We start from the raw sequence: 11,225 nt of genomic DNA on the forward strand, positions 1-11,225 counted from the left end.
GTGGGCAGGTGTGGGATTCTGTGTGTACATCTTCCAACAGTTAATACGAGTGCAGTCAATCCTCATTATTCATGTTCCTCAGTTTGTGAATTCACCTACTTACCCTTATTTGCAGCCTCCAAATCAATGCTTGTGGCACCTTCTTGGTCATTCGCAGACATCAGTCACCTGATGGGCACACTCCTGGCTGAGTTCAAAAGGGGTAACTCTCTGCCTTCTCCTTCCATCTATGCTGTAAACGAGTTTGCAGGACCATTTCTGAAATTTCTTTGTACTCACAGAGCTTCATGCAGAAGTGAGCACTAAGCACTAAGATGGAATAAACGAGTGTGCAGGACCATTTCTGAAATTTCTTTGTACCCCCAGAGCTTAGTGCAGAAGTGAGCACTAAGCACTAAGATGGAGTAGACCTTCCATCAGCGTTGGCTAATTGAGAACTAAGAAACAGAAAATACAGATCAGAGTGCCATGGGCTATGAGAATCACAGCAGAAGACTATAGATGAGTCTGATGAGAGGAACAGGAAGGAAAAGGGGAAGCAGAAATGGAGAGTCTACTGTAAATCTCCAGAAAGCACATGGACTTTGGAGCCAAAGAACAGATTGTTCTGGCAGAAGTTGCCAGCACCTATTTCCCAGTAGATGCGGGCACCAGGATCCTTCGTCCCCAGTGCATTTCACATTTGTTATCATATCCTTTGGATTCCATCAGCAAAGCCACTAATCACTTTTTAAATTGACTGCAGAGTGGATATTAAAGGCCAAGGTGTTTGCCAGAAGGAAAAACAAACAGAACCCATGGATGTGTAGGAGCACAAGCTGGTACAAGGCTAAGAAGCCCACATGCCAATAGGGGGAAAGTGCAGGGAGATCAGGGTATAAAAGAGAGACTCAATCTCCCTCTGTCTGTTCCAACTCTTGGGTGTGCCACTGTGTCCTGTGTGTCTGTGGGCCACTGAAATCAGCACCATGAAGATCCTGGTCTTGGTTTTGGTTTGCCTACACCTCTCAGAGGGTGTGGAAAGGTGTGTATAGGGATTCAGCTTTACAGTGATACTCAGCCCCAAGGCAGCACCAGAAGCTGGGGTAGAGCAAAGGCCTTCCCTGCAGATCTCATGGAAAAGCGGGCAGATTGTGTCTTGGTACATGAACCCCAAAACCACAGGGACCAAAGACTTAAAATGGATGATGATGATGATGATGATGATGATGATGATGAGTGTATGTAGGTGTGTGTGTGTGGTGTGTGTGTATGTTTTTAAAGGTACGTTGATGTTTTGTTGGCTAAGAAAGAGGCATACAGGGCTCATGTCTCAAGTTTATAGGAGGGACTTTGGATAAACAGAAATTTATTCCTTGGAAACAATATGCAAGCAGGAAACCCCAAATATACCTTGTAGTGGATTTTCAGGCTAGGAATGCTGCTGGAAATGCTGGAGTGACTGCAGTGGTCAGAACTCACTAGAATCCAGGAGGATTTCTTATAAGAGGCTCTTCTAAGAGGACTAAGGAGGTTTGAAAACTCCAGATCAGGTCGTTGAAGGGATTGCTATAATGGGGAAGGTGAAGCTCACTCCTTTTGTTTGGCTATTCTCCACAGAATTATCCTGAAGAAAGGCAAGTCTATCCGCCAGGTGATGGAAGAGCGGGGTGTCCTCGAGACATTCCTGAGGAACCACCCAAAGGTTGACCCAGCTGCCAAGTATCTTTTCAATAATGATGCTGTTGCTTATGAGCCCTTCACCAACTACCTGAATGTAAGTGAAGGGGGAGGTAATGTCCATAACCTTTGGCTAATAAGCACTCTTGATACCTATTTAGACCTCCCATTAGCTCTGATTTTGGTCTTTTTACTAAACCTATGTCTCACCTTCCTATGGAAAGTATCTGGGTAATGAGTTGGTACCACCTGACACTATAGTATTTCCTTTCCTTCCTTCTTTCCTCTCATTACTGGCTCACTCTCTAAAGCTCTCTTTATATGGTTAAGAGATTCACAGTGACATATTCAAGTCAGTTGAGAGGGCCAGGAAGGAAGTCCCAGTGATGAGCTGCAGGGGAAAGAAGGAGAGCACGTGCAGAGCTGCCAGGCAAAATCTCCAGTGGTCCCAGCTGCTATATATCTTCCCTTTTGGAAACATACACCGGTACTCAGAGCAAGTATTTGAACATTCTTTAGGCTACAGTGTCTGCTCAGGGCATCTCATCATACTGGTGTCCTATAGGCTGTCTTTAGTGAGGTGTTACATGCGTGTCAGATCTAGAAGCGACCCTAGGGATTTCCTACTTGGACTTCCCCTTTCTATAGATGTAGAAGAAGAGGCAGGTAAGTGACGTGGCTGGCCCGAATTCACTTGGAACTGAAACTGCGTCTCAGTGAAGTTATCTTTTTGCTTTCCATGCTACGTCTCATTCTAGGTTTCCTGGGGCCTTAGCTACTACGTGACCAGAAGGAGAAGAATGGTGGGGAAATATCTAACACTGGAAGAGAAAGAAGGGTGTGTGTGTGTGTGCGTGTGTGTGTGTGTGTGTGTGTGTGTGTGAGAGAGAGAGAGAGAGAGAGAGAGACAGAGAGAGAGAGAGAGAAGGGGAGGATGGATGGACACTGGGAGTGAAGAAAAAAGTGATTGCTTCTCCAACTTTGCATGTTCTGGCACAGAATGATAAATCCATGGAGGTATTACATGATATAATGTACAAAAAGCTTTGGAAGAAGATATTGTCTTGCCAGACTAATTCTCACCTAGTCAAAATCTTGCAATTAGGGACAAAAATGGGAATATTGAGGGGATCTGGTTCCAGATATGAAGGAGCACTTCTAGAAAGAGGAGAATATTATTTGGAAAAAATGTGGTTTCTAGTGAGTCAACTTGTTCCCCCCGTCTTTAGGAGGAGCCTTGGCAGTTGAATGAGAGTGACAATCTTTTTTTTTAAATTTTTATTTATTTATGATAATCACACAGAAAGAGAGAAAGAGAGAGGCAGAGACATAGGCAGAGGGAGAAGCAGGCTCCATGCACCGGGAGCCCGACATGGGATTCGATCCTGGGTCTCCAGGATCGCGCTCTGGGCCAAAGGCAGGTGCTAAGCTGCTGCGCCACCCAGGGATCCCGAGTGACAATCTTTTGTCTTTGCAGTCCTATTACTTTGGAGAGATCAGCATTGGGACACCACCACAAAATTTCCTGGTCCTCTTTGATACGGGCTCCTCCAACCTGTGGGTGCCCTCCACCTACTGCCAGAGCCAGGCCTGCTGTGAGTATACCACCATAGATAGGAGAAGAGGGTGGGGCAGAGTCAGAATTGATCACAAACTCAGCATCAAAGTCCCAAGTTCCCGGTGCATACCCTTGATCTCATCCTCCTTAAATTCAGACCATCTGGAAATCTTGCCTTGGTCTAGATTTCACAAGTACTACAGTTCTGGAGAGAGACAGCAGAAATAGACCAAGGCTTCCATTCCTTTCTACATTGTTCCTTTTCCTCAGCTTTCTCCTATTGGCCCCAATTCCTGGCACTTTTGTGTTGAGCAATCCCTTAGGAAATGGAAGGGATTGGGGCAGCATCTGTTTGCCAAGGGGACAGACTTTTGTGGGGCCACAGATTGTTTTCAGCATAAAGGATCTTGAGGCTGAGGCCCAATCTCAGGCTTGGTCTGATGGTCTTAGGCCATCAAGGATAGATGTCCTCCAAGTTTTTTGGAAAGTGTACTAACATTAACATTCCATTCTAATCTTACACAGCCAATCACAACACATTCAACCCCAGCAGTTCCTCTACCTACAGAAACAATGGACAAACCTATACACTATATTATGGAAGTGGCAGCCTGACTGTGCTCCTGGGATATGACACTGTGACTGTAAGTGCTGTTCTCATACTTCTGTGGGTCTGCTCTTTGGTTCCCCTTTTCTAGAGCCTTCATCTATCAGAGAGTCTCATGATTACTAAATAGGTACAAATTCCCAGAAGCTAATTGTGGGAAAGGATGCCAAAGGCCATCTAATTAAACCTTTCTCCCAAAACAAATTTGCCACCTCTCCCCGAAGCAGTCCTGATCGCAGCAGACTCTTTACATTGTGCTTCCCTGTGACTTTGCTCCTTGGTTGTAATGTGCCCTCTGCAGCCACATGAAGCACATCTGCTTTCTCTTCCACATGATTTCACTCTAGGTATTTGAAGACCTTCCTTTCACTATTTTCTTTTCTTTACATCAATCACCCACAGTTCCTATGTCATTTGTGCACATGGATTGTTCAATATAAAACCTGCCACTGTTCTTTCACTATCTATGGAAGTGGAAATTCTAAGTCCAGAACACAATGGCCTCTGCTTCCCCAACACCCACATGGTTGGTTGATACTGTTGTCCCTTCATCTTCCATACCCCATCTAATGATTGAGCTAAGCATGAAAAAAGCCAACTTCCTCCCCTAGAAAAGTATAGAGTCTATCCCTGGGCACTTAAGTCTGGGAAGGATCTGTCCACCTGAATTTTCTTTCTGCTTGTCCCAGGTTCAGAATATCGTCATCAATAACCAGGAATTTGGTCTGAGTGAGATTGAACCTAGCAACCCCTTCTACTATGCAAACTTTGATGGTATCCTGGGAATGGCCTACCCCAACCTGGCCGTTGGGGATAGCCCCACAGTCATGCAGAGCATGGTGCAGCAGGGCCAGCTCACCCAGCCCATCTTCAGCTTCTACTTCTCTCGGTGAGCATATGGGTCCTGGGTAGGTCTTAGCAAATTAGGTGTTGTGGGGGCTTTCAGCAAGTCAACATCAGACAAGGCTGAGGTTTTAACATATCCTGACACAATGAGTATAACCTGCTACATGCATTACATGTATTTCTGAAAATTCATAATTACATTTTTGAAGGGATTATATTTTTTTCACTAGAGGAGTTTTATAAAAAGATTTTATTTATGCATTTGACAGAGAGAGAGAGAGACAGAAAGAGAGTATGAGCAGGAGAAGGGACAGAGGGAGAGGGAGAAACAGACTCCCCACTGAGCAGAGAAGCCCAACAGGGGGCTTGATCCCTGGATCCTGAGATCACGACCTGAGCCAAAGGCAGACACCCAACTGACTGAGCCACCCAGGTGTCCCTGCACTAGAAGAATTTTCAATTCAGGCCAAAGACATAAGATGACTCTTTCCTTAAAAACAAACTACAGTCCCTCAAGTTTTAATTAGTAAATGTGGAGATTGTTGTATTTGATTCACAGAGCCGTAAAGCTTTAGAACAAGGTATATGATTACTTATTAATATAAATAATTACAAATATACAATAAAAAGGACTATAATAAATGATATTTATAATGTGTCTGGCTCTATAAAGAGGTCTTGTAGTTATTACTTCACATGACATCTCAAAAATCTTGTTATTAGCTTCATTTTTCCACAGATGAAATGCAGGCTCAAACAGGTGTTCAAAATTGAGCAAGGTCTGGTAGGTATGAAGCCATGACTCAAATGCAAACATCTTGAGCACAAATCTAACACTTTTCCTACTCTACTGGCTTTGAGCTTTTTAAAAAATATTTTATTTATTTATTCATGAGAAACACACAGAGAGAGGCAGAGACACAGGCAGAGGGAGAAGGAGGCTCCTCCCAGGGAGCCTGATGCAGAACTCAATCCCAGGACCCTGGGGTCACGACCTGAGCCAAAGGTAGATGCTTAGCCACTGAGCCACCCAGGTGCCCCTGGCTTTGAGCTTTTATGGCAAACTGTACTGATTCTTCTTCCTAATCACATGATACTCAGGGTACCTGAGTTCTTCAATGACCAGCAGGCCTAGGATAAGGAACAGAAGTGGTCTGAATCCCTTTAACACTGTCTAATTACCAACCTGAGCATGGCAGGAACATCCTCTTGACTGCACAGTAGATATCTCTCTCTCTCTATCAGGCCCCATCCCAGGTGGTCCCGGAGGTATTTCTTCTTTTCTCACTCTGACCCCAGGAGAGTTTCTCTGGAATGCTTTGATAGTTTGTTTTCACAGGCCTAGTTTCCAATTCCATCTCCTCTTTTATGGGAATAGTCTGTGTTTCCAGTTCTCTGATACTCTGGGTGTTCCTCTGAGGAGCCTCTTCTCCCTTGTGCCTTGAGCCTGGTAGAGTCTGAGAGCAGGTCAGAGGATGATACCCCTTGTGCTGTGGTTCCTCTGTGTCTGAAAGACAGAGGGATAGTTAAAGCGGAGGGAGGACCTGCCTGAAACTATGTGAGTTATGGGAAGAACTTGTGCTCTTCTCCTTTTCTCCCCAGCCAACCAACCTATGAGTATGGTGGAGAGCTCATCCTGGGAGGTGTGGACACACAGTTTTATTCTGGTGAGATCGTCTGGGCTCCAGTCACTCGGGAAATGTACTGGCAGGTTGCCATCGATGAGTAAGTACAGAGGAAAATTCCTATGGATTGTGGATACCCCTAGGGTGTTCCTCCAGTGTGACAATATTTCCTGTTCTTGCATTGGCACAAACTTCATAAAGAATCAGCAAATCCTCATGCTCATTATTCCAGGAGCTCAGTAGACTCTGGCATCTAGCTCTAGACTAAACTTTTTGACTTGTCATTGAGCCTTGTCATGCCAGCAGGTTGGTCATTCCTAGACTTCTGTGAACCCATGTCTTTGTTCCCTGAAGCTTCATTATCTCAAGTAGCACCATCTTTACCAAGTCCTTCATAAGTAAGAGTAACAGCTGTCATTGATGTTTTCTATGTGCCAGATACTGTGCTAAATATTTTATATATATTATTGTATGTGTATTTCACTGCAGCACTATAAGGTGGTCAGTAGTATATTTCATTGCACAGATAAAGAAATCAGGACTCAGAGATTAAGTAACTTATCCAAAGTCATACATTTCACAAATTTCCAAATTTGAGCCCAGGGATATCTGATCCCATGGCTCAGGACTATGACTCAGTTACTTCTACACTACAGGCCTTCAGGAAATCTCCATCACTGCCAATTAAAGATACACTTCTTTGGCCTTTACTCAAGACCATATATAACAGCAGGGCACTTCCTACGGGTACAGCCTTCCCACCACTTCCTGATGTGCAGCACAGACTTCACCATGTCCTTGCACCTCGCCATGACTTTCTTGCTGCTTCTCTTTTGACTATTTCACCTGAAGTGCCCCCCTCATGTCCTGGGTGCATCCTTCTGAGCCCAGATGAAGTCCTCTCTCCCTCGAAAAGGTCTCTTAGGGGCTCAATCTTTCAGTCCCATAGTATTACTGGCATGTATCCCAACTTGTATCTCCTCATTTCAGGGTAGCCACAGGGACACCAGCCCAATGTGCATGAATAGACAGGGAGATAAGCAGTTGAATATCTGGCAAGTCGTTTTCTGTGCCTCTAATAGAGGGGTCTTGTCACTTGGACCAATGGCACTCACCCTTTAAGCATCTCTTCTCTGAAAAATCCTTGTCTGACTGACTACTTCTCACCCCCACAGTAGATCAAGTTCCCCCTTCTCTGGCCTCTTTAGTTTTTTCATGGAACTCACCATGGTTACAATCAAACCCTGTGTTTGATTGGGTGTTTCTATTAAGTGTCTGACAGTTCCACCACACTGCCATGTCTGTTTTTTGTTCACCATTATATCCAAGTGCCTTGATCCACCAACAGTACTCAAAACATACATGGACTGAAGAGGAAGGGTAGAGCTGCAGAAAAAGCTGAATGAGGAATCAGGGAGTGAATCACAAAGAACCGTATTATGGCAATCACCAGCTACAGCGATAAGTCATGACTTAATATATTAGTCGTATAGTCTCATGCCTATTAGAATGTACTCTTTAAAAACAGATAATGTAATTAGTCCTCCTTGTATCACCATAATAGTTGTAAGAGTGTCTTGCATATAGTAGGTGCACAAAGTGTGTTTATGAAGTGATTACCATCTGGCAGCTTTTGACACTGTGTGCCAGGCCTCATGTAGGTAGATTAAAGAAGATAAGACACAGTCTTGCCTCTTCAGAGCTTTCAGTCAGAGCTGAAGGGGTTACCAGAACAAGAAAACACAAAACATTACATGGACAGCTGTGTCGTGGGGTGGCCTGGTTTCCTGGAAAAGGCAGAATGTTGAAGCTGCAAGGTTAGGGCAATTAGAGGGGATATGGACATGTTTGTGTCACAGGCACCTAATTCTCTTCTATTGGTGTTCCCCTCAGGTTCCTCGTCAATAATCAGGCCACTGGTTTGTGCTCCCAGGGCTGCCAGGCCATTGTGGATACAGGGACTTATGTGCTAGCTGTTCCCCAGCAGTTCATGGGCTCCTTCCTGCAAGAAACTGGAGCCCAGGAGGCTCAGAATGGTGATGTGAGTAACCAGAAGCCAAGGGTTTCTCTGTACATCCACACAGCCTTAGCACAGGAGGAGGGATTTGGGCGGGGACCTGAGCCTCTGGTAGGACAGATCAGGTAGGGATACAACATGCCTTTCAGGCAAGGAGGGGTAAGGAAAGGTAGAAATACCAACTCTAATTCTGAGTATGGGCTGAATGGCTGTCAGGAGAGGTGGCTGTTCCTTTCCAGGTCCTAGGAGTATATCTCACCTTGATGTGGCCACTGTCATTTGACTATATGCAACAGAGCCAGGCATATTCCATTTGTCCATTCCACTTGGGTTTTTTTTTTTCTTGTTTAGGAGTTCTTTGCTTTTGCTCTGAGCAGCCTCCTGTGTCTACCCCAGATCCCCTTATATACACTTCTGTAGTTTGCTCCCCCTGCATGCAAGAGTCTAGTATAGTCAGACTAAATCTTGGTTCTTCAGGGTGTGTGTGTGTGTGTGTGTAGTACATTGACAGGTGCACACAAGTGTGGGTATGAATTTTCAAAAGCACACTTCCACAGGGTGTGCCCATGCTTCTCTGTAAGTGGTACATTCTGGCAGTAGAATCCTGCAATCTGAAATGAGCCTAACTCACTATGGCCATATAAATACAAGCAAAATCTTGGAGCTGAGATGTGTCCAAGGAGGCCCAGGAAAGTGGAAGCATCTGGTCAGTGTTGTGCCTGTGAATTGGGTTTTGCCTTCCATGCTCTCAACCAACCTCTGCTGGAAGGTCAGGAAGATAGTCTCACTGGGAAAGGGGAAATCAGGACCTTTGTCTGGGCCCACAGTCCAATGGCACTCTACAGTTCCGTTTCTCTTCTCTCTCAGTTTGTGGTCAACTGCAACTCCATACAGAGCATGCCCACCATCACCTTTGTCATCAGCGGGTCACCTTTACCTCTGCCTCCCTCTGCTTATGTCTTCAACGTACGTATGCATTCTAGGCTCCATGAATATGGGATTGGATGACCCAAAATTCCATTCTGTGTCCCAGCTCACATCTGGGCACCTATGGGAAGTCATCAGTGGCAGGGCTGAGGGTGAACAAGAGGCCAGAGACCCTATAGGTGTCATGGAATATAGGGTGGGAAGTTCCTGTGGGAAAAGGCCTTTCCATTCACCTGGTTATATCCTCATGTTCTTTGTATTTTCAGAACAATGGCTACTGCACACTTGGGATTGAGGCCACTTACCTGCCCTCCCCCACTGGGCAACCCCTGTGGACTCTGGGAGATGTCTTCCTCAAGGAATATTATACTATCTACGACCTTGCCAACAACAAGATGGGCTTTGCCCCCTCTGCCTAGACTAGCAAGAGGCAGCTGTCTCTACCCTCCCAGCAGGACTCTGGGGTTGCCCTACTGTTTCTCTGGGCTGACAGCAGCATTTTGGACTAGTCTGACCCTTCTATACATTAGTCTTACTTCCTGCAACTAATAAATCAAGAATCTCCAAAAATCCTTACTGTTCCTTCCAAATTTCTTCTTTGTGTTATGCTTATAGTAGTTTCTTCTAAATTGAAAGTTAGCAATAGCTCTTTGGGGGAATCTGTTAATTCACCAATGGGAAAGGACATGGAGCAAAGGTTTCTGAGTGAGGACGCACAGCACAGACATTAAGGACACAGTAGTACCTACATGAGGTACTCTCGTAGAGGTGACCAGTCCTCCCAGCACTGGCACTTCCAACACATTTTTCACTCCGTTCTTAGAAAAGAATGTGAAACAGAGTAGTCTCTAACTCAAGAATATTAAAGAAGAAAAAAGTAACCTTAGAGAATGTTTCAAACTGGCTCTCTGAGGAAACAGATCAGAAAATGGTAGTTTTTCTTGAAGGGAGTAGCACATTTTTAATGAATAGTTTCTGGTATTTTCACAGACCCCATTCCTCCCTGCTTAATACAGATGGTCTCAAGCTGTTCGCATATACAATTCACCCGCCTGGTCCTGAAAGTTTTTGAGTTTTGAAACCCAGTCTCATTTTACAGTATAAGAAGGAGAGGCACAGACCTGTTATCATACAGTTAGTGTTAAAATCAGATCCAAAACTGTGCATTAAACATTTTTTAATTCTGTTGTTATATAATAAACTCTGCTACATGTTAGCCATGGGGGCACACAATTACAAATGAGGCATGGCGTTGGCACACTAGGAATTTTCTAGCAAGTACAACATATTGCTTTTGAGCATGTTTCCTGTCTGAAGTAAGCCCAGTAGCTGACTCGCATTCCATAATAGGTTATGAACAATCATCTGCAGTGGTTTCTTCTAATGCAGTAATGCTGCCTTTATGGAGTTAAAAACTGGTATCGCTCTGGGGTTCAAACTTGTTTCAAGAAATGTAATTAGAAGGACATACCTGGAAAGAAAGATGCAAAGAATTCTCAACCCAGATGTGTGCGGGTGGTGGTGGTGGATGGAGGTATCCATTTTTCTACACTGTTGCATCATTCCCCTCCACCAACCCATAATGAAGTTGATCTTAAGGAGTTGGGTAATGCCTGCACTTTGACCATTCCTTTTTCTTTCCGTTGTGTTTCTTTTATGGGAGATATGGCCTTTTTTTGGTCAGAGAGAAGGGAGCTCAGTTCAGCCCCAATTCACCTGCATTCTCATCCCTGCCCTGTCAGCCACTGTTCCTGCCTCAGTATCACCTCTATTCATGCTCTGGTGGTTGGCCGCAACTATAGAGTGCAAAGATCTTGAGATGGAGATATGATTGCTAGAAACTCTCATGAGTAAGCTGAAATTCATCAGCAGGGACTGTCCTCAGCCACTGGAGCAACATAAGGTATTGGTAAAGCCAAAGCTAGAAATTCTCTGCTCCTGGATTCTAGAAACTAGCAACCAAGAGCAGCTCTCCACAGCTTATGG

The 11,225-nt window shown here is 44.7% G+C and overlaps 1 protein-coding gene across 1 annotated transcript; it reads left to right on the forward strand.

Moving 5' to 3' along the window:
- The first annotated feature begins 864 nt into the window (after positions 1–864).
- Positions 865–9,811, forward strand: LOC112907886 (pepsin B-like). The gene is made up of 9 exons (XM_025983213.2): positions 865–1,024; positions 1,600–1,756; positions 3,137–3,254; positions 3,743–3,861; positions 4,514–4,713; positions 6,273–6,395; positions 8,189–8,336; positions 9,180–9,278; positions 9,506–9,811. The coding sequence occupies exons 1-9, from the start codon at positions 969–971 to the stop codon at positions 9,656–9,658; spliced, it is 1,173 nt and encodes a 390-aa protein (XP_025838998.1). The 5' UTR covers positions 865–968; the 3' UTR covers positions 9,659–9,811.
- The last annotated feature ends 1,414 nt before the right edge of the window (positions 9,812–11,225 follow it).

Source organism: Vulpes vulpes, chromosome 3, assembly GCF_048418805.1.
Source record: "Vulpes vulpes isolate BD-2025 chromosome 3, VulVul3, whole genome shotgun sequence".
In the NCBI taxonomy this organism is placed as follows: Eukaryota; Metazoa; Chordata; class Mammalia; order Carnivora; family Canidae; genus Vulpes; species Vulpes vulpes.

Bases quoted from the DNA above. Each gene is read 5' to 3' on its own strand.
- LOC112907886 (XM_025983213.2), top strand. From the start codon at position 969: ATGAAGATCCTGGTCTTGGTTTTGGTTTGCCTACACCTCTCAGAGGGT. The intron at 3,255-3,742 runs GTGAGTATACCA...AATCTTACACAG, and splicing joins CTGCCAGAGCCAGGCCTGCT to CCAATCACAACACATTCAAC. The intron at 8,337-9,179 runs GTGAGTAACCAG...CTTCTCTCTCAG, and splicing joins AGGAGGCTCAGAATGGTGAT to TTTGTGGTCAACTGCAACTC.